Here is a 24,170-nt window from a genome sequence, read left to right on the forward strand (position 1 = left end):
AGCCACTAAGAATAGAACAGGAAGGAAGAGCATGAGGAAAAGACTAACAGTAAACTAAGACGAATGGGGGGAGAGAAAGCAAGAGAGAAGGGAAAACATATGGAAATGGTAGGAGACCTTCAGTGATACACAAAATTATAAGAGGTTATGAGGGGCAAGGGGGTGGGGGGAAAAAAAAAAGGGGAAAGAATTGAACAACAGCAGAGGAGGTAGAGAGGGAAGATGGGAGGGGAGGGGAGGGGAGGGGGGATAGTAGGGGATAGGAAAGGTAGCAGAATACAACAGTCACTAATAAGCCATTATGTAAAAATGTGAGTATGTAACAGAAGTGAGTCTGTATTATGTATTTGGGGAGTACAAAACCCAATTGAGTCAAATGTATGAAAGATGATATGTCTTGAGCTCTGTAATGTTTTGAACAATCAATAAAAAAAAAAAAAAAAAAATAAAATAAAAGAAAGCAAGCCTTTAACTGCCCTGCCTCAGTGACTCTTCTGTAAAACAATGTGACTTGTTTATATTCTTTATATCAGATGACCCTACCATCTACTGCGTATGACCTCCTTGAGGCTCTGGGAAAACATTGAGAAAAGAATGAACTCAAGCTGGTCCACAGAAACTTGGGAAACTTTCTTACCTCATACCTGCCACGTGAGCAGACTATGAGCTGTTTCATGCCACTTTCAGACTAAATCTTGCAGGCTCTATTTTCCATTTTACAATAACCTCTCCCTTCATTTCCCAGTTAGCAACTACAATAGTCTGAATATATCCCCTCAAAATTCTTATGTTGAAATTTAATCACCAGTGTGATAGTTCTAAATGGTGGGACCTTTAGGAAATTACTTGGGATTAGTAACTTTAGAAAGGAGGTTGAAGGGTACCTTTTGCCTTTCCATCTCTTCTGTGTGAGAACACATTGTTGGTACCCCCACACACACATACTTTTTTTTTTTTTGTCATTCTGTCTTTTCCACCATATGAGGATGCCATCAGAAAACAATGCTCCAAACTGTGAAAAATAAATTTCTGTTCTTTGTAAGTTACCTAGATTCAGGTATTTTGTTACAGTAGCATGAATGGACTAAGTAGCCTCTGTCCCCATTATATCCATGTCTATTATTCAAGAGATAAAAATGTGGAAATTTGAGTGTTTTGTCAATTAGAAAGTCATCAGTTAAAATCAGACTCTTGGGTGAACCCTGGCTCCCAATATTTTTGCTTCCAGATGTGTTTTTCAAAGCCTTCCCCACATTTAGCATATAAATATCAGAATTTTAGATTATGTGAAGTAAAGGTGGTCCTTAAGTATCTACTATATCCTAATCACAACAGAGATTATAGATACAATCTCTCTTGAGCAAAAAGAAGGTTTCCAAAAGTTCTTCCTGTGATGGATTCCTTTGATATAATCCACTAAGACTTAGAAAAGAAATGGGATGTCAGAGATAACTTCTAAGCAAAAAGGGGAAAGAAATTTTAGGCAAGTAGGCCTGATCCCAAAGTCTGCTTCCTACTGTCCTTCCTGAAAGGGAACCCAGTATGGTTTAACACCATTCTGTTTTAATACCTTCAGAATGGCTACGAACAACTAACATGTTCCTTTGCTGCAGAAATTCAGACAGGTCAGATGACTATATTTCTGGTCAGTGTCAAGGCTTGGAAGAATCAGATTTCCTTTGTCTGACAAAGCAAGAGGTCAGATACAATTAAAGCAAAGATTCAGGAAGATACTACAGGTGTATGCTGATAGTAGAAGTTATGATGGAACTTGTAAATTCCAGTGACTTGGAAGAATACCACAAGGAATAATCATTGATGAATGATTATGTGCTTTAAGATATAATATTGAAACAAATTGAGGGTAGGTCATTTGTCTGAAGGCATTTAGCTAGAATTATAACTTCTCTCTCTCTTTTTAATGTTGTTATTGATGTAGAAATACTTGCTGAAAGAATATATAAAACCAGGCATGGTGGTGCACTCCTGGATTCACAATGACATGGGAGGCTGAGATAGGAGGATTAAAGTTCAAAACCAGCCTCCACCTTTTAGCATGGCCCTAAGCAAGTTGATGAGATCCTGTCTCAAAATAAAAATAAAAAGGGTTAGGGTTGTAACTTAGTGGTAGAACGCCTCTGGGTTCAATCCCCAATACTAAATAGTAACAATAATAATAATAGATGCAGGTTTAAAATTATATGAACATGATAGGAAGTTCAAAGTTAAAACTTACCCTGTATGAGAATGATTGGTTTATTTGCCAACTAAAGTCAGGTTATATATGATTGTAAATAACAATCCTTGCCAGGAACACCAGTTAAAATGATTTTACAGGCTGTTCTGATTTTACTGGTTCCTGGACATTCCTAATAAATGATTTTGCTATCCTTAAGACATTCTAGTGGTTTAAATACATTATATCCTTTTTGTAGTGCTTATGGCCAAACATACTCAGAAAGGGTCATGTTTAGTTCAACCCACTGATTTCAACATTTGTTGGTCACCTCCACTTAATAAGCTATTCATCTTATATTTTATTTTCATTACCAGAAATAAGGGGGAAATAATATACCAGCAATTCCAAATCAAGCTCTGACATAGCTTCCTAAGAAAGAGGAGATTGGACTCTGTTTGATTTATTCTATCTTAAATTTTAAAAATCACTTTTGAGTCAGTGTTAATTATGCAAATTGGTGTGCAAAAATCTCAGATACTCCCTGATAATCCTCTTCATATATTTACAGACTTGACATAGATTTATTGATATACTCTTAACTTCTGAGGAAATGACTCATTGTAAGTATATGCAATAGTAATAAGGGAAAAGACGAAACCTAAAGGAAATCAGGTCCTATAAAATTAGTAATGTAGACCTTGGAGCTAGAGTAACCGGTTCAAATCCCATCTTCTCTCCTTGCTACCTTTGTGACCTTGGGCAAATTATTTAGTTTCTTTGTGTCTTAGTTCCTCTCTATATAAGATGATAGTACTGAGAATACTGTTTAGAATTGGTGTGAGGATTATGGGAAGGATAATGAGGATTATGTGTAAAGTACTTTGAACAATGCTTAGTACAGAATAGATGCTCAGTAAATGTGAGCTGCTATTATTATCCTTCAGTAAATGGTAAATTTTACATTTGTAGTTGTAGAGTGTGGTTTTTAAGTCAATCCAGCTACTATTCAAGACATCACAGAACTGTGTAGTTTACTGAAGAGTGCATGTTCCTTTTTGTTTATCTGGGATTCTCCTACCCTCCTTTTTATTGTTACCTTCAGTCTCCTTGTTAGTCATTAAAACTCTGGTCACTGCCAGGGCATTTGCTTTCTCCCTCTCACAGTGCTGAGGATTGAATTGCATTTAATGATGCAAATTCAAGGGTACTTTCAGAGCAGAGATCCATGATTTTAAGAGATTTCCTTTGAGGCTATATAAATATCTTCTTTTTTTCCATGAAATTCTATATGAATGCATTTCTTGATCTGATGAGGATTGATACTCTAGAAAGCTATCATTTTTAAATTCTAAAAGAGGTCAGTATTCCTTTTTAAAAATCCTTACTAGCCCAGATTTTTTTATCTGGCTCTATGATAACCATCAGCATGGTTTTAAAGGCATGTCCACAGATTCTTGGATACTTCTGCACTCAAGAGGTGAATCTTAATTCCTCTCCCCGTGAGTGTGGCTGAACTGAGTCACTCCTTTGTATGAATGAATATGGTGGAAGAGATAGGATGATACTTCTGATGTTAGGTTATAAAAAGACTGTGGCTTCTGACCTAGGAGTGCTCTCTTGGTCTTCTTTGTCTCTGGAATCACTTGCTCTGGGATTCAGCTGCTATGTTATGTAGACACTTAGGAAGCCAGTGGAAAGACCCATATGGTGAGGAAGTAAGGTCTGCCAAAAGCCACATGAATGAGCTTGGAAGCATACCCTAGTATCTTTGAAATGACTGAGAGCTTAACTATGACCTCACAAGAGTCCATGAGACACAACCACCCAGCTAAGATACTCAGGATTCTTGACCCTCAGAACTATGTGAGGTAATAAATGTTTGTTATTTGAAGCTGCACTTATGAAAAATAAATCTGTGTTCATTTCTTTAGCAAGGCAAAGTCATATTGCCACATACAAATTTACAACAGACATAAGGCTATAAGTTGCATATAATAGTAAGTGAAGTAAGAGTTTTATTTTTCTTTTGTAAAGCAAAAATGATATCTTTTTCATTCTTCATTGTTGGCATATCTCCTTGGTATGTACTAGAGCCTAGCCTCCTTTCTCTGGTAATTATATGAAAACCTTGTGTAAATCCTTCCATTTTCAGTGGTTCTGTCTCTGAAGAAATCAAGAAATTGAAGCCTCTTCCTTATGAAAAAATGATAAAGGTTTTGGTGTTTTGCCTTATTAGAAAACAGAGTAGCTGGATGTGGAAGCAATAAGGAGGTAGCATATATTTTTTTCATCTGAAACTATTAAAGTACTGAAACCTCCAAGACTCAGTTTGTCTTAGAATTTTATGAAGCTTACACCTCATCATATTTTAAGTTATAAAAAAGAAAAAAAGTTATAATAAAGAACTTCTGCTGTTTGGCAATTTAGGTAGAAAGCATTAAATGAACCTACTTTTCACCTATTGATAAAACTGGAGTCTGAATCAAATAAACTTCTTCAATATAAGTGCTACAATCTGATTTCTGCAAGTCTTTGAATCTTTAAAAGCTGGCTTCTAAAGCTGATCCTGGATCTCAGGCAACATTTACCTCCTTTGGAAATTAGGTATGAATCTACTATGTTTAGGTCAGAGATAAGTTAATGCATTTGTGTGCCTTCTCTAAGGCCATGTGAATTTGCCACAGTTCATGATCATAGTTTGAAAAATATTATCTGGCCAATTGCTAATACTTAATGAAAGGCATTCTTTTATCTCCAGATAACTCTTTGCTTTTTTCCTTTGCATTAAGACATTTCATTCAAGAAGTGACACTTCATTATTTTTTAATTAAAATTTTTGAGTACAATGCATAGTTTGATAATTATCTCTAAATTATTGCCTTAGAGATTTAATTCTTAAGTAGTGCTGAGACACTCCTTCACCTTTTTAAGTGCTCCTCAGCTGGATGTTATTCAGCCATCATATCAAGTGACTGGTATAACATGTGTTCTTAATTTAAGATCCTTATGGCTTGGAATTTTCTGTTGCACATTAGTTTAAATTTGCAAGCAGGTAAGAGTAACATATTTCCTGGCTCTCCATAAGGTTAAACATGTGCACTGAAAATAGAATAAGAGAAAATCAAGTATGGTAATTTATTTTCTACAGTACTATAATTGGGCACTAGAGCATATGGTCAAAATCTTCACTATTATTTAAGTAATCACAGAAAATTTCATATGGATGATTTTTGAACATTCTGAAGTCAGACTGAGAATTTGGTTTTTTTTCATGTTTTCTTTCTAAATATTATTTTCTTAAGTGGTATATAGATGTCTGTTAATACTTGCAACTCAGTAATGTTTAAGAGCTTTGACATTTCTTAATGTCAGTAATTTCCATATTTGACATATATTTAGACTCATGTTCAGGTCTTCATCATTTAAAAAATTATAATAGTCTCTCTCAAATATGAAAGAAAAAATAATACCCTCTCATTCATTCATTTATTTAGCTTCCCACCATACCATATGCATACATATAACTCATACCTACACAAATGGAAGCCTTTCTCCCCCTTTGTTTGGCTTTCTCCTTTCCATCAGTCAAAACTCAGCTCAGATACCTGCTCCTCCTTCTCCTTTTTTTCTATTCTAGTCCCCTGTTCCATTAAACCATGACTTCTTCACCTTGGAACTGTATCTTTTGTTTCTCATTTCCCAGTACCTACCAGAATGCCTGGCATAGCAGAAAGTACTTGTGAAATGCCTCCTCGATGAACAAATAACTTTATCCTCCAGACTAGATGGAAGATGAGTTTAGAGGTTGTTGTGGTCAACTTTTTCACTGCTGTGACTAAAAGACCTGAGAAGAACAATTTTAGGGGAGGAAAAGTTAATTTGAGAGCTCATGATTTCAGAGGTTTCAATAGAGAGAAGCCAGCTCCATTCCTCAGGGCTCGGAGGCGGAAACATCATGGTGGAAGACTGTGGCAGAGGGAAGTGGCTCATATGATGATCAGAAAGTGGAAAGAGACTCTACTTGCCAAATACAAAATACCCCAAAGACATGCCTCCAAGGACCCACCTCCTCTAGCCTTACACTACATGTACCTTCAGTTGACACCCAGTTAATGCCATCGGGGATTAACTCACTGATTGGGTTAAAGCTTTTATAACCCAATCATTTTGTATCTAAATCTTCTTGCATGGTCTCACACATGAGCTTTGAAGGGAACACCTCACATCCAAACTATAGCAGAGGCTGTATGAACATCATTCATAAGATCGACAAGACCAGCAGGGCACTGTGGCACATGCCTGTAATCCCAGCAGCTCAGGAGGCTGAGGTAGGAGTATTTCGAGTTCAAAGTCAGCCTTAGCAATGGCAAAGTGCTAAGCAACTCAGTGAGACCCTGTCTATAAGTAAAATACAAAATAGGGCTGGGGATGTGGCTTAGTGGTTAAGCACCCCTGAGTTCAATCCCTGGTACCACCCCACCCCCCAAAAAAGAAAAAAATATCTGCAAGAGTCTTATTGCAGCCAGTGTTGCAGAACCCAGCAAATCAGGAACAATGCCACTCTGGGGCTTATAACTCCTTCAGGAGTTGTACAAGGCCACATACCAACTAGGGAATCACAAGCTGAGGCACACTCCCTCCCCAAATCCTTGCCACCTAATAGTTTTGTGCTGTCCATGGGCTTGGACCAACTCCATGTAAGGGTACTCCCCAAAACTTTTTGATTAGTAAAGAACTATGAAAAGCAAAATATAGGGCTGGAGCTGTAGCTCAGTGGTAGAGCACTTGCCTAGTATGTGTGAGGCACTGGGTTAGATCCTCAGCACCACATAAAAATAAATAAATAAAATAAAGGCATTCTGTCCATCTACAACTATAAAAATTTTTTTAAAAAGCAAAATATATAGACAAATTTTCCCTGATAAAGCTCTAAACAACATTCAATTATATGAATCATGCTTAATGGTTAAAAACATTACTTTTCATTCAAGTCAGAGGTTGACTACATTTGCCTGGAAAATAGAGTGGTGACAAGTGAAAAAAAACTACCTCCAGTTCAACAGAATGGGTCCAAAAGGGCAGTGGGTCTCTGAGAAGTTTCATTTCTCAGCTGTCAACCAGTGGAAGGACTTTCCAGGGATCCCAGGGGGTAGGGTTTAAATAAATGGAGGTTGTGCCCCTTGAAGTGCTCTTATCAGTTCAAAAGATGCCATCCTTATGAGTAGCAGTTAAGGTCAAAAGAATATTTAGATCTAGTTAGAGATTAGTCTTCCCTGATTAATTATAGAGTCTGCTTGTTCTTAACTGACCTGGCTAGCTCCTCTATCAGCTATGTTCACATAACTCATGCCTTGAGGGTCCATTTAAACTCTTGGGACTGTAACTCCTAAGACTTTCTTTTCATGCTTGGAAAACAGAAGTCTTTTCATTTTATTCATCAGAGGCTCAAACTAGCAGTCTGGAATATACTTCAGGTTTGGGGAGGTGCCCAGACTTTTGGACTAAGCAGTTGAAACACAGTTTACGTTCTGGCTCAGTGGCAAGCCAGACAATATTCTTGAATTGGTTTCTCAATTCCTGAGCCTCTTGCCTTATTTGATAAATGAAAATTGGTAATGTCACTCAGGGTCCTCGAAAAAAGGATTTGGTATCACTTTGCAAACTCCAAAGACTGACCAACGCTCTCTCTGGTGCACTGGAAACATTGCATTCTAAATGCCCTAAGCCCCTTTCACAACGACAATCTCATGGAACCAGGAGAATATATGATTGATAATGTTTTTCCAAAGTAGGCAGCAACTCTCCTTCATTTATCTCTTGGGCTTTTCACTTCCTTATTGTAGTTGGCCTCCAGGGAAATCACATGCTTTTTCTCCTGTTCAGCCATGAATTCAAAAGCAATTTTTAGGGTGGCTGAGGTTGTGGCTTCACAGTAGCATGCTCGTTTAGCATATGCAAGGCACAGGGTTCAATCCTCAGCACCACATAAAAATAAATAAATAAAGGTATTGTGTCCAATTACAACTAAAAAACCATTTTTTAAAAAAAGTAACTTTTAAAAACTATTTTATACAGCATTTGTATACTATACCAGAAAGATTTCTTTGAACATCTAGTTTGTATATTACTGTATGATATTTTAGTGGCATAAAGCAAATATAAACTTTAAAGAATCTTTAAGTAAAGCTCTTTTGCTTCCAAACCTGACTGCTTCCTCTTTGTACTCTTTTTTTTCTTTTTTTTTATTATTTGCTCAAGACAATACAATGATCTTGACATATCATACGTTTGATTCAACACGCCTGATCTCCATACTCTTAATACAGTTCTGTATCTTGCAGATATTTTTAAAAGCTTGATTTAGGGTATTATACTTGGAATCAAAATCCAGTTTTTCTGTTCAAAAACTGTGATCTTGGTGAGCTTCTTGTTCCCTGTCTGTGGGATGGATGATTGTAAGAGATGGTGATGACATTCAGGAAACTGTAATAAACCATAGTCTGTTTTAGTTAGGGTCTCTGGGATTTTTGAATAATGATTCCCTCAAAGGATTATAGTTCTCTACAGCTTGGGGAAGGTTAGGCCTTCCGGATCTCCAAATGTTTGTCTGTTTAGATAAGGTTCCCCTGTGTTTCAATTTTATAGCTCCTGGATTTTTCTTGGTGCATAGAACTGATGTCTTTCATTGTCCTTTCCCTCTACTCATCTGTTCATGGCTAACTAACCGACCTAATATCAAGAGTTACCATTTCTGCACTGGGGAGCAGCAGTTCTAGACAGTTGTCTTCTTCCCACTTGACTGTCCAGGCTAGTTTCTCATTCACCCCTTTCCTTTATACTGAGACCGGTTTATTATTTCCCAGGCTTTGTCTTAGGAAGTGTGGTCCATCTTCTCTTCTTTCAGCTCCACATAATTCTTGGAGATCCATAAATCAAAGACTCCCTCTTTTCTTCTTCATCTCCCTTTCATCTCCCACTACTATCATTCTACTACCTGTCCAGCTTTACCGGTCAAGGAGAGCAGGAAGAGAAGACATATGGCCAGGAAAATTAATGTTTGCTCCAGTTTCATATACCTATGGATTAAAGAACTGTGGCTGATACTCAAAAGATATTTTTCCCTTGCCAAGCACCATGGCACACGTAATCCCAGCGTCTTGGGAGGCTGAGGGAGGAGAATTTTGAGTTCAAAGCTAGTCTCAGCAGCAAAAAGGCATTAAGCAACTCAGTGAGACCCTGTCTCTAAATAAAATACAAAATAGGGCTGGGGATGTGGCTCAGTGGTCTAGTGCCCTGAGTTCAATCCCCAGTGCCCCCTACCAAAAAAAAATTCCCTTGAGAATATTGTCTCTTTGTGAGTTTCCATGATCTCCTTGAAACTCAAAACTAAGTATAACTATTTATTTATTTTTGCATTTCAGCCATAGCAATCCTAATCTGCCTTGTGGTAATAAGTGCCTTAAACTGAACTGAGGAAGTTCATGTAAATGAAAAGGAACATAAACTTCAATTAATATCTCCAAATATCATCCTATGAACACAAGTATGTGTAAACAGAATTATAGCTCTCTGTAAAGGAATTAAATAAGTGTAACTCAGTAACCTCAAAGGCCACGTTTGTTCTTAGTTGAAACTATAGGCAAGAAGGTAGATTCTACACTAAGAGGAAAAGTCAAAGAATGTGTTTCTGTTAAGAACCAGATGAATTGGGCTATGTCTTTTGTTTCCAGTTTTTTCCTATCCTTTTCCTCTCTCATTTCTCTTCTCTGCCTTGTATTAAAAGGCAAATGCCCCTTTTAATAAAACTCCATTTTGGAATCACCTGTTATACCCCACTCCCATGGCATTCATAAAAAAGCAGAGTCAATACTTGCAAATTTCTGGGAACACTAAATAAAAGTGAGACATTACACTGAAGATAACATTCAAATAACATGAAGTTATTTATAATATATATATAGAGAGCCAGTGCTTCTCTAACTTAGGTAGGAAGAATCAAAGCAACCGTGAAATTAATTTTATTTATCATTAAGAGATACTACACTTAGAGTTCAGGTTGTGGTTATGTAATTATAAATTAATTTCAGGAGCTTGTCATAATGGGAACTAAATGTCACAGATAGTTATGAGCAGTATGTTAATGAGTATCACAGAAGCTAATACCTCCGAAGAGTCATGCCCGAAGGGTATACACGAAGGCTTTTGCAGCAAAAGGACCTACTTTGGCTTGTGAAAGTCATGTGAACAATTTTAAGAGGAAGCTCTCTTTAACATGTCATACTGAAATAAAAAAAAAAAAACAGTGCCCACAGGCTGCACCCAAGTGTGAAATAAACATTACTATTACACCAGTTGAAATATGAAGTTAAAGAACACTTCAGATTCAAAATAGTATTCATAAAAATCAGATGACAAATCTATACTTAACTCTGATGAAGTGTGAAAATTAGATGAATTCTCCATCTGATTCTGAAAGCTTGAATTATGACTGTCCCTTCCCACTAATGCCATTTTTTTTTCTTGTTTACACTCTCAGGGTAGAAAAGATCTTTCTGGTACTCATACACTAGCTCTCATTTCTTCTAGTCATCTTATTGATGACTATGTTTGCTGGGGAAGAGCCCAAGGATAACTAAACCCAGAATTAAATAATAAAATACTGGGATTTAAAATAATAGAATTTGTCATCCTGCTGATAGCTTCACATTCAGCCATTGTCAAACTCAATGGTTGATATTTTTGCTTATGCAGAAATCTCAAAGAGGAAAAGAAAATTCTCATTTGCAATTAATTCTTACAAAATGTTATTCTCTTAGCACTTTGTGTGTGTGTGTGTATGTGTGTGTGTGTCGTGCTAGGTTAGGAAGTGAATGGCCTTGTGCATATGAGGCACACACTCTACCAACTGAGCCCCTAGGAAACACAATGTGGCGGACCTTGGTCAGTGCCCAGTCCATAAGCCTACTTGCTAATACTAGGTATATCTCATCACTGCTTTGTGGAAGCCCACAAAGATAGTTTGCCATCCTGGTACCTCAGATCTTGATGGAAAATCTTTATTTATTCTTAGTAGTACCCTCTGGCCTTGGGTGTGTTCTGCTGGAATTGGTAATGTTCTGCTGGAATTCCTCACAGACTGCCGCAACACACAACTGAGTCAGTTAGGATCACTCTAGGTGAATTGGTCTGGTTATAAATAACCACACAGAGATAGAAAATACCTTTTTTGGCGTTCATTGATGGCTCCTCAACATCAGCTCCCACAATGGAGGCCAGAGAGGCAAGCAAAAGAGAGAAAGCACGCCTGAAACCATCCTATTTATTGGGGAAAAAGACATTCAAGAAAGTTCCACCCAAACAAGGCAAGGGATTAGGTTTCAGGGGGTTGCTTGGTGATGTCTTGTGGTCAGCAGAAAAGGTACTCCCATCTCAGATGCTGTGTGGGGAATCATAGGCAGAGTGAGCGAAAATGAAACATACATCAAACAGCCTGGTTAGAGCAGCAACTGCAATCCAGTCCCTGGCTATACTCAAATGCGCATAGCTCACACAACCCACTGCTGGCTCAAGACAAAAGACTAACCCTATCCTGTGGTATTTTTGTTCCTTGGATTAGTGGGGGCAGGATACAGCCTATAGTCAGTATTATCCATATCCTAGTGCATGTTTGTACTACACAGCAATAAAAGGCACCATTTACACTGGTGTTCTTTAACTTCACATTTCAACTGCTTAATCAGTAATGTTTATTTCACACTTGGGTGCAGCCTGTGGGCACTGGTTCTTTTTTATTTCAGTATGACATGTTAAAGAGAGCTTCCTCTTAAAACTGTTCACATGACTTTCACAAGCCAAAGTAGATCTTGTCAATTTGAGTATGTATTATGGCCATTTTTGGAGCTATCTTTTCTCTGATTCACAGAAAACAATAAATATGAGGTAGCAACACCCTGGCAATGGACTGTCAGATTCTTCCTCTCACTAGCTGTGTGATCTTGAGCTAACCACATAATCTTAGTCATACTACCTGTAAAATGGAGATAATAATATACCTCATTGATTGCTATGAGAATTTAAAAAATTATATATTCTAAGAACTGAGCATATAGCCTGACACATAGTGAATGCTCAATTATGACAGCCCTTGATTTGGCCCATATATGTCCTTACACACAGATAGGTCTCTTTCCAGTCACTTTCTATCAACTTCTTTTAACATAAATTAATTTTTAAATTTATAACTATGAGATGCATTACAGTGGAGCTGTCAATTTGTGGTATGAATCATTAATTAGTATTAATTTAATAACCTCATGCGTAGAGCCAGACTAATGTGTCAGGTGATTATCTTGACTGAGCCATATGACTCTGAAGAGGGCCTGCTTCTGAGAGTATTTGAGCAGGGATTGCAAGAACTTAGGCAATAAAAAGAGAAAAAGTGAAGAAGGAAGGTTAGAGCTTACTGTTTCATCTTTCAGACCAGATATCAACCCTGTCAAGTCTGTTTGGGCCATGGCATTAATTTTATTAGAGGAAAGACTGATGAAAAGCTCTAATCAAGTCAAGCTTTGTGGAGGGCTGAAAGATTATTCCGACAGGAATGGGGAACCAGGGATCTTTTCTGAGAGCCAGCTCGTACTTTATCTGTGTTGCAGGACAGAGGTGATCACAGTGTTGGCTGTGGAGGGTGGGCCTGCAAACTTCTGCTGAAAGTGATCTTATCATTCCTATGTGATACTTTCATGAATTAACTTTTTCAACTACTCTTTTTTTCAATCTGTTGTGCACCAGTATAATTTCTGTCAGTCATCGGGCCCTGAAATTGTGTTATTTAACTAACATTCATTGTCATATCTTTACCAGATAAACCGATTTTATTTCTCCCAACCCTATAAATGTGGATTCTCCTATGTTGCATATAATGAATGGTCCTTTGTTCTGTAACACCTCCACTGAAATCCTCAAAATAAGAGAATGTGTGTGTGTGTGTGTGTGTGTGTGTGTGTGTGTGCGTGCGTGTGTGTGTGTGTGTCTGTCTGTCTGTCTTCCTCCCTCCACACTTTTTTCTCTTTCGTAAGAAAGAAATATATCAGTTTTCCTTATTCTCATACAAGAGACCTAATGTTACAGAAGGGAATCACTATTAGCATGAACAATCTAGTATTGTGTAGGTGAATGTCCACATGCATTATTAAGCAAGGCTTATAAGGGCAGACTGTTTCCTCAGAGAAGAAGAATTAACAGCACTGCTCAGAGATGTAGCACAGCCATGCAGGGGGAACCTAAAGACAGCTAAGGCTCACTTGTCTGTCACCAAGACACTGATAGATAGTCACTGATGTTTGAATGTGAATCTGGACTTGAACTATTAAAAGTGTTGCTGTCATCATTGTCACCACTACCCCTCTCAGCCTTTTTCTATTTATACCATCTTATTCTCTGTAGCCTTATTGTTAGTTCTCTTTTCTTCTGTTTTATATCTTATATACTTAGCTTTATGAAGTAAATATGCTCCTGGGGCTGGGATTGTGGCTCAGTGGTAGAGTGCTCGCCTAGCACTGGTGCGACCCAGGTTCGATTCTCAGCACTACATAACAATAAAGGCATTGTGTTGTGTCCATCTACAAAAAAGATTCTCTCTCTCTCTCTCTCTCTCTCTTAAAAAAAAAAAGTATGCTCCTGAAATGTTATTAATAAAATGTGGTTTTAGAACTCTTTTTTTATATTTATTTTTTAGGTGTAGATGGACACAACACAATGCCTTTATTTCTATGTGGTGCTGAGAATCAAACCCGGGTCTCGCCTGTCCTAGACTAGCACTCTACCGCTGAGCCCCCACAATCCCAGCCCCTAAACTGTGGTTTTAAATAGCATATAAAATTAACCTTGGCCTGGGGATATAGCTCAGTAGTACAGCATTCGCCTGGCATGCATCCCCTAAAAAGAAAAAAATTCTTTTTCTAATACAGAAAAGTATGAAAAAGCCAACAAAAATGCCCCAACTCCCTTCCCCTAGATAACTGTTAACATTTTAAAGTAAAAGCATATATATTTACATAATTAGAATATATAATACACATGTTATATTTAGGTAGTATCAAGGTATAAATTGAAAAGCAGCCCCATTTTTCTTACCCTCTTTCCAATCCTCAGCCAAGCAGGGCACTATGAGTCTGTGCATTGTACAAAGCACTATCATTCTGACCCTAAAAGGGACTTTCAGTCTAATGGTCAAAAAATAATAAACAACACATGTAAATGGAATTATATGTGATATGCAGTCATTTGGCCACTAGGCAACCATGAGATATGATGCAAACATTACCCTTAGCTATGGAACCTATGTAACTGTCATCATCTCCTCTCCCTTCCACTAACCATGTGATTTTAAACAAATATCTAAGATCTCTTTGCCCAGCTTGTGCACTTATAAGTTGTGTGTGAGGGGCAAAGCGCTAGGAAGTGATCTTGGCCAAATTATATTGTTATATTGTGTGCATGTACAAATATGTAGTAACAAATCCCATCATTATGTACAACTCTGATGCACCAATAAAAAAACATGGAAAGAGAACTCTGATGAGTTTTGAAAATTGAACAGGTAAGAAAGCACTTCATAACCTATAAAGCAGACCAGAAATGTGAGATTTCATTGTTATAACTACTGTTAGGCACAGGTATACTGTGGAGAATTATTTTGTGGGGGAAGCTCAAGAGTATAGGGTCACAAACTGCTAGCCCAAATTTGACTCACAATTGCCTTTTGTTTGGCTTGCACTATTTTTTAAATAAAAAATGTTTAAAAATCAGAAGAGTTTATATAGAAATGGCTTCCTCTGAAAAATCTGAGAGATTCTTCACATGGGCCTACATCTCTGCATGTAGGTCGTTTGACCCAGTCATCCCACTCTTGAGTTTATACCCAAACTTAAAATCAGCATCTTACAGTGATGCAGCCACATCAATGTTTATAGCAGCTCAATTCACAATAGCTAAACTATGGAACCAACCTAGATGGCTAAGGAGCTGTGGTCCCTCTCCAGTTTGCCATATGCCCCACCACTCCCAAACACTGAAGTATGATGTCAGTTGCCAGTTACCATCATGTTTGCCCTTAGACTAGAAAGATGTTTTAGAATACCCACTCCTGTCAAAAATAGTGGGGAAAGTTTTTCCTAGAAGGTCATAAGATTCTTTTATATATCTAACTTACTTTCTTGAAGACATTGGAGTTTACAATTTCAGTTCAAAACACAAATATTCAAGCTGAAAAATGCCCGGAAGTGAAGTTAACTTCCTCTTGTTTTGGAGTTCCAGAGAAGTTAAATTATGTAATGTAAATAAACTGTTTAACATTATAACAAATGCTTAAGTGGCAAGCAGCCTCTATCATCATTATTGTTGCTAGGGTAATAATTCTGGATTGCTAGAATAAGTCCAGAATAGATTTTCTTGTGTACCCTTACTTTGTGTGTTTCTCACAAGTTAAATCAAAGGAGAGAATGCTAGTTTAAAAAAATAGACTGATAAAAAAAAAAAATAGACTGATTAGTAATTGACATTGATGAGTTTTTCCCTATGGAAAATAAGAATTACCAAGATGACACATAAAGTACTTATTTTTGCAAATCAAAACTACACTGGGATTCCATTTTACTCCAGTCAGAATGACAATTATCAAGAATACAATCAACAATAAATGTTGGCAAGGATGTTGGAGTAAATGTACACTCCATTGCTGGTGGGATTGCAAATTGGTGCAACCACTGTGGAAAGTAATATGGAGATTCTTCTGAAAACTTGGAATGGAACCATCATTTGACCCAGTCATCCCACTCTTAGTTTTATACCCAAACAATTTAAAATCAGCATCCTACAGTGATGCATTCACATCAATGTTTATAGCAGCTCAATTCACAATAGCTAAACTATGGAACCAACCTAGATGCCCTTCAACAGATGAATGGATAAAGAAACTGTGGTGTATATACACAATAGAATATTACTCTGCCTTAAAGAAGAATGAAATTATGGCATTTGCCAGTAAATGAATGGACCTGGAGAATATTATGCTAAGTGAAATAAGCCAATCCCAAAGAACCAAAGGCTGAATGTTTTCTATGATATGCAGATGCTAATTCACAATAAGGCATGGGGGAGAATAGTGGTATTTTGGACTAAACAGAGGGGAGTTAAGGGAGGGGAGGAGCCATGGGGATAGGAATGATAGTAGAATGAATCCAACATTATCACCCTATGTGCATGTATGATTACATGACCTGTATAACTCCACATCATGTACATCCAGATGAATGAGAAGTTATACTCCATTTATGTATGATGTGTCAAAATGCATTCTACTGTCATGTATAACTAATTAGAACAAATTTTTAAAAGTGCCTATTTTGCTGAATTACAAATGGAAGTCCAAAGCAGAGCCAGATTTTTTTATATAAAGACCACCATGATACACCGTTATTGCTTCACAAGGTGGAGTGGCTTTGGAAGGTGTGGTGAGGATGGAAGCTTTCCTGTGTTTCCTTTGCACTGGACCAGTATCCTGAACTGGAGAAAAGAACTTGGGACACACTTGGGCTGAAAGTTCTCTCCTTGTATAAGCAGTGTGCATGGAAGCATGTGTTGTACTTGTACAGGGTTTCATGTTTCAGCCAATGTATCAGATGTATTTTGCTACAACAGAATAACTGCTTATATGGCACTGTGTGGGATATGGTGTTCCACGTGGTATTGAACTGGGATGACCTGTCAGAGCAAGGCATCAGGAAATCAGCATAGTGTTAAGTCAGACCTTATGTGTGATTGCTTATTCATTCATCTATTTATTTATTCAACAAATATTGAGTGTCTTTGATATTCTAGACATTAGCTTTAGAGTAGGGAAACAAGCAATATGCCTACCCTTGTGAAGTTTATGTTCTGTAGGGAAAGACTACACTAAAGAAATGTTTTAAATAAACAAGGTATCTACATAATTGTGTGTTATGAGGGCAATAAAGGAAATAAAGAAGATCCTTGTTAGAGAAGCCTTCTCTGAAGATGTCATACTTGACCTAAGATAATACCATATGCATAAGTTACATAAGTTAGCCAATGTCAAGGACAGAGTAAATACTAGGCAGAGGGAATACCAAGTACAAAGGCCCAAAGATGACAAAAGACTTGCCATGTTTGAGCAACAGAAGGGAGACCTTGAGCAAGAGAATAAGAATTGCCATTTGGTGGGGGCAAAACCACACAGGACCTGCCACCATTGTTTCCCACTTGGAGTACTGAAATAGCCACTGGTTGAAATTACAGTGGCCTGCACTAGTCAATGCAATGAGAGCAAGAGCCTGGAAGAATTTAAGATATATTTTGCAGGTTAGAGTGACTGACAGAGCTTAATGACAATGTCTGAAATGAGGAAAAGAAAAAAACCAAGATGCCGCATAGGTTTCTGCTTGAGCAACTGAGGAGAGATTATGGTGCCATTTTTCTGAGCCTTCAAAGCCTAATAGCTTGCCAGACCTCACTTAGCTAATACACTGAATTCTACTCTGTGTGAACTCACTTCTTTAGGATTTTTTAAAACTCAGGTGGCAGGCGTGGTCACACCTGTAATTCTAGCAACTCAAGAGGCTGAGGCAGGAGGATCAAAAGTTCAAGGCCAGCCTCAGCAACTTAGCAAGACCCTGTCTCAAAATGAAAAATAAAAATGGTGAGATGTGGCTTAGTGGTAAAGCACCCCTGGGTTCAATCCCTTGTACCAAAAAGGAAAATATAAAAACCTCTGTGAAATTATAAAGTTAAATTTCAAAGATCTTTTTTAGAGTTGCAAATAAATTTTCATCTATATTAAATTGTTAATCTAGAAACATTCTGATGTTCAGAATTAAGCAATATTGGCAAACCTATTGTTTTTTTTTTTTTTGGTGTGTGTGTGTGTTTGATTGATTGTAAATAAATGGTACTATAATGGAATAATTCATTTACCTCAAAGCAATAGCCAGAATACTGGGGATGTTTTATCTCAGCATACAAAAAAAGTGGTTTTCTGAATTTTTTTCCAGCCTAATACTTTTCTGGAATTTCTCAGCAACAGAGCAGCTTGTAAGAAAAATTAGATTATAAACTGTGTCCTACAAATATGGACTAAGACTGCAAAGCTTGAACAAAAAGGTGCTTGCGTAAAGCATCCTGGTTTGTTTCTGTTCTTGATATGCAGATACCCCTCACCCCCAGGTGCTCTGTAGCTTTATACAGATTATTTCTCTAGACTCACAAAGGACCCACCCAGGATACGGGCAGGGTTTTTCAGTAGAGAGGAAAATGGAGACATTTGGGTTGTATATTTCTACTATTTGGTCTCAGACATTCTGGCCAGGTCGAAGACTCTTGCTAACATAGGTAATTCTTTACTAAAATCTGCATCATGAAATAGATCTTAACTGACCTATAGAAACAATGGCATTGTGTTCTTAACAAAAGCAGGTCATAAATCCTAAGTATATCGAATACAGCAAAGCAGACACATTCTAAATCTCTCATTAATAAGCCCCTTATAAGACTGTGCCCCAAAATCAATTAGGGTAATAATAAGGAACAACAACAAATCAGGCTCAGAAAACCTCTCATAGAAAAGGCATTTCTTGTCTCACAGAACAAGACAGAGTAGTTCCAGGCTGGTTCTGCATTTCCATGATGTCCTTAAGGTCTCAGGCTCTTTACCTGTTTGCTTACCAACCCCTGCTTCTTGCCATACCACTGAAGCATGTTCCCTAACAGTGGCAGGAAAAGAGAAAGCCTTTCCCAAAAGCCCCTAGTAGACACCCCTTGAGTTCTTGTCCATGGAGCACCCAGTTTCCCTCATTTAGATCCAATAGTATTATTCTCAACTTTTCCTCTTCTCTCTTATTCCCCCCATTCTCTATGACCTATCTATTCTGATTTAAAAATCTTCCCCCTGTGTTCACTACATTAATTCAGACCCTCATTATCTGTTCTTACAGCTTCCAGTTTATATGTCTTCTACATTGCCACTGGAGTGTTCTTTCAAAATACAAGTCTCATTTTGTTACTATTCTGCTTAAAACCCTTCAGTTATTCTTAGTCACAGATAGGATTAAATTTCAATTTATTTTTCTAACTGCAGTAATGACTCCTTTTCCCCACCTTTCAAATTAAGAAAAAAAAATCTTAAAGGATGGCTCAATACAGCTAACAGATGTAGAGCTACCAAGGTTGAAAAGTGGGTGGGAAAGGGGTCCATACCTCAGCCAGGTGGATCCCTTTTCTTCTGTTATGTGGAGGTCCCAGAGGCTTTCCCTGGAACAGCAGATAGAAAGAAATTCCTACTAGGCAGAAGGGTATGGACCTCAGGAGTGTCAGCTGTGCTAATATCATAGGCAAATGATATGGAATCTAAAGTCAGGGGAATGCTCACCCAGAGAGCATAGAGAGAAAGGAAGAGATTCAAAAGTTACATTGATACAATGCTCATAAACCATGTAACATCCAACAAAGCAGTGTTTCTGTTTCATATTTCAAACTTTAAGAATGTGTCTTAAAGGAAAATTTATGCTCTGATTATATCAGACAAGTTTACCCAATCAGATTCTTGAGAACAGAGTAAGGATAGCTACAGACCAAAAATGCAACTCGTATCAAAACCTGAGATTAACAATTTACAGTTATTTGATTTGTGATGGGCTTTTGGTTTGATTGGTAGTGGATATTGAACCCAGGGTTTCAATTATGCTGGGCAAGAGTTCTAACACTGAGCTACATCCCCAACTCTCCAGTTTGTTTGAAATATGCTTGTGTTTACATTTTCGTTCTTATAGCTACTTTTTAAAAGAGGTACAAAATTGCTGTGATAACCAAAGAGAAAAGTCTCCATTTTCAAAAGGCTTTTCATATTAGAAATCCTGAGTTACAAACATTTCATGTCTTTCCATTTCTGATCAAGGTAGTTTTGTGTTAATTAAGCTTAAGAATAAAATTTCAAACAAATACAATAACCAAATATGTTAGTTATCATAACTATTCTCCTGCTACTGAAATCAACTTGCATTTATTTTTTGTTTATTTAAGAATTTAGTGTTTTTTGTTGTTCTGTGAAGACTAAACAGCTATTTAGATGCAGTTTACATTCTTGTTATGGAATATAACCTTCTTCATGAGGCTGGAAATGTTAATGAACAATTTTATCAAGTAAAGGAGCTGTCAATTTGAGGCAAGAGATGAATGATTATGAACTTTACAACTTATAGACAGTTGATATCATCAGAAAGGGAGGGAGGGATGGAGGAAACTGAAGGGAACTGGTCATGGCAGGCTCCAACCAGGCCAGACTGTTAACTTTACTTGTTTTCATCCATTCTCAATTCAAAGAAGATTGAGGAAAGCTTGTCCTTAAGTATCTTGTGTGGGCTCTAGACAAACAGACCATCAGTCTTGCTTCCCCTTTGGCTCTATATCCGATGCTCACCTCCTGTCTACCTAGGTCTCTTTCCTTTCATCACCATATGCTTTTCTGCTTCTACCTTTATATCCTGCCCTCTACATACCTGGAGCTGACCTGTTTCTTGTCACCATCTTTACTGTCAGATTTTGTACAGTCAGGCTCAACCTTTCCTGACGACAGCAGCTCCATTAGGGCACCACAGAGTACATTTGCCATTTCCCAGCTTTTCCTGCAACCCCACCTGAGGAGCCCACACTGCCCCCAACTTTCTCACATTTGTCTGGGACTTCTCAAGAACTGAGCACCAATCAGAAGCTGAAAATATGTACCAATTCTCTGGAGCTTCAAACTGATTTTGATTCTCTCCTAATCCTTTTAAACATGATGTTTTTAAATTAAGAGTAGCAGAGACAAAGTGATTTAGGAAAATGATAATGTTATCCTAGCCTATTTCAGTGCCACTCTAACATCATTAAGAAAATTGACTGTCAGATTTGATCAATGTTGTTGAAATGAACTGTGATCATTCCCAGAGTAGCTGGAGTAAAATTCTCACCCAGCAGGAGCAGTTTTAATGACCGAAGAATAGTAACCAAGAGAAGCAACTGAACTTCAATGCATTGCTGACCTCATACCCTCCCTCTCTCCTCTCTTTTTCAGGCACAACATGTTTGATTGCTCTGCTATCAGATAAAGACCTCACTGTGGCCAATGTGGGTGACTCACGAGGAGTCCTGTGTGACAAAGATGGGAATGCCATTCCCTTGTCTCATGATCACAAGCCTTACCAACTGAAGGAAAGAAAAAGGATAAAGAGAGCTGGTGAGATGTGACTACCTCTAGAGAATGTCTGCCATCTTGTTTGGTGGACAAAGGGCTTGCTTGGAGAACTCCTGGGCTAGAAATTAGTGGGTCACTACAGAGGCTGCTACTGAGGTAGCTGTAACTTTGTAATGTTTCCTCCCAAATAAATGGCCACTGAATTTGCCCCTCCTCATGACTAAATATTCCAGAAGGGAACCGCTTTTCCAGATTAATAAGATCTTTGGGCCATTGCTTCCTGCTTCATTCTCATCTCTTACCATATTCTGCTTCCCTTTAGTCATGCCAAATTAATAACCATTTCCCCAAATGACCTTTGTTTCTGATACCTCTCTGCCTTTGCAAGTGCCATTCCCACTCTTAGTGGATGACAATTACTTGTCCCTTGAGATTCAACTTCAAGATATCCTTTGGAAGCCTTCCGTGTCACTGTGGCAAAGGCTCCCCCAGTCTAGGTTAGGCCTTATGTCTTTCTACAGTATCCAAAGTGGTCCTCTTGGATCACCTTTCACAATGCATATATAGCTGTCTTATGTTCCTCACTGAGCTCTTTGAGGGCGAGAACTTAGTCTTGTTCATCTCCATCACTTAGTTCAGTGATTAGTATAATAAATATTTCAGAGCATGGTGGAAGGGTCCCTTATTAATTTGTCCAACACGCCCTCTACCCAAAAAATTTCTCATGGAGTTTACATTCTGAAATTGGCCTAGGAGTGGGGAATGGATCAGATAGATGTTAACCAAAAAAATTAATTAGTAAAAATAACCAACTTATATAGAATATTGCAAGGTGATAACTGCTATGGAGAGACATAAAGCTGGTATGGGAATGGGGAGTGTCAGGAAATTGCAGTTTTATGAAAAGTGGTCCATATTGGCTTCACTAAATTGATATTTGGACAAAGACTCCAAGGAGGAATATCAGTTGATTATTCTATTTTCAAAACTAGATTTGGGATAGTCTGTGGAAGGAAAGAATTCCTTTGCTCCACAGACTGACAACTTCGTGACACACCAGGCAGCAGATCAGCTGAAGTACAATGCTCAGGCACACTAGTCTCTAACCAGCATGGATCCCTGCTGTCTGCGGTTTGACTCTCAGTCTCTGTAGGTCAGCTTTTGCTCAGTGAGTAAATGAAGTGAATCTAATGAACATTTAAGTTTTCACAGTAGGACTCTGTACTATGGAGTCAAAAAGTATTTGCATTTTATTACAACCCCTTGCTTCAATGACTGCTTGAGATGCAGAATAGTTTTGAATGAAAGCTTTTGGTCAGGTTTCTGTTGATGAGATGGAACAAACAATGATTTCAGACATCTATCAAGGCTTGATGAGCTCCAGGGAGTGTTAGCAAAAGGCTCTGACTTCCTTAAGTGTGAAGGTAGCATCTCCCCACAACTGCCCTCTGTGAGCCTGGATTTAAGATCTAGGTGGCCCACTCTGTTGTGGGCTGATCATTCAGAAAATACTCTCAGTCTGAATTTGGTCCAAATTAGAGAGCCTTTATTAGCCATCTGGCTATACCCACCTCTGTGCACATAAACTTTTAAGGATAAAAATAATTTCACCCTGTGCAGGAGTCTGCAACTAGGTAAAGCAAGCTTGGTTTCAGAAGCTAAATTTAACAGTTATGTGGGCTGTTACAATGTTACAAGTATCTGTCTGCATAGCTGGGGATTTTTTTTTTTTTTTTTTGGTTAGGGGTGGAGTTTTTTTGTGGTTGGGTAGAGGTTGCAGCAATTAAAGTTTCTTAACAGGTTTAACTGCACACTCTAATTAAGATAGTTCCTTTTAAGACAGATCACTTAGGCTAAGTTCTTAAGTACTTCTAACTTATAACCAGAATAGCTTAATATTACTTATCCTATAATTTTACCTTATCTTGTTTATTGATATCCTATAATCTATATGATGCTTACTGACTAAGCTAAGCTATAACAACTCTTGCATAACACAGACAAGGATGTGTACATGATACATCCGGAGCTGTCATCTTTGTATCCAGTACTCTGTTTTGAAATATCACTGCCATTTCATTCTCCCTCCTCTTCCCTGTCACACCCAACACCCCACTCCCACCCTACAGTGATTGTATATAGAAGTAAATTTGGACACCAATTCTAAAGAGATTAATCTTACCTGCTCTGTTCTTTATTTGGTCAAGGGTATATTTTATAGGAGGCTTAAAGAACAAGGATTAGTTTTGTTATCATTATGTGTGTCTTCTCTGATCAGTGTTCCCACTCCTGATTAGTGTGACAATAAGCTCCAACCAGTCTGGGCCAAAAACTGTACATAATAGTCTTTCTCTATTCCTTATGCTGTTTCCAATAACAACATCACCATCAACTGCCACTCATTTGTGTTCATTCTGTTCTAGGAGCCAAGCCTAGAGCTTTACAGACTTTTTGTCTTTAACTATCTTATGAGGATGATAATCATGTCACAGCCAAAAAACTGGCACCTTAGAGAAGCTTGTGTGTTCAGTGACTCACAGCTAGTGAATGGGAGGACCAGAATTGAAATGAGGACTGACTCCATTGCCCATGTTCCTGCCTACTAGACCACGCTTCCTGGAATGCTCTCCTGCATCCCTGCCTATAGAAGTCCTATTCCATCAGTCAAGCCCAGATTTAACACCCATTCCCCTATGCTCATCACACCCAGAAATCATCCCTCTGTCCTCCCTCTGCTTTCAGCAT

General features: G+C 38.0%; 1 protein-coding gene across 1 annotated transcript in view; it reads left to right on the top strand.

The window, feature by feature from the left end:
* The window catches only part of Ppm1l (protein phosphatase, Mg2+/Mn2+ dependent 1L), a 292,081-nt gene that overhangs the window by 261,095 nt on the left and 6,816 nt on the right, over positions 1–24,170 (top strand). Inside the window, exon 3 of the mRNA XM_005338294.5 lies at positions 21,306–21,467. Coding sequence (XP_005338351.1) covers positions 21,306–21,467 — 162 coding nt within the window. The remainder of the gene's footprint in view (positions 1–21,305; positions 21,468–24,170) is intronic.

This window comes from Ictidomys tridecemlineatus, chromosome 3 (genome assembly GCF_052094955.1).
Source record: "Ictidomys tridecemlineatus isolate mIctTri1 chromosome 3, mIctTri1.hap1, whole genome shotgun sequence".
Lineage (NCBI taxonomy): Eukaryota > Metazoa > Chordata > Mammalia > Rodentia > Sciuridae > Ictidomys > Ictidomys tridecemlineatus.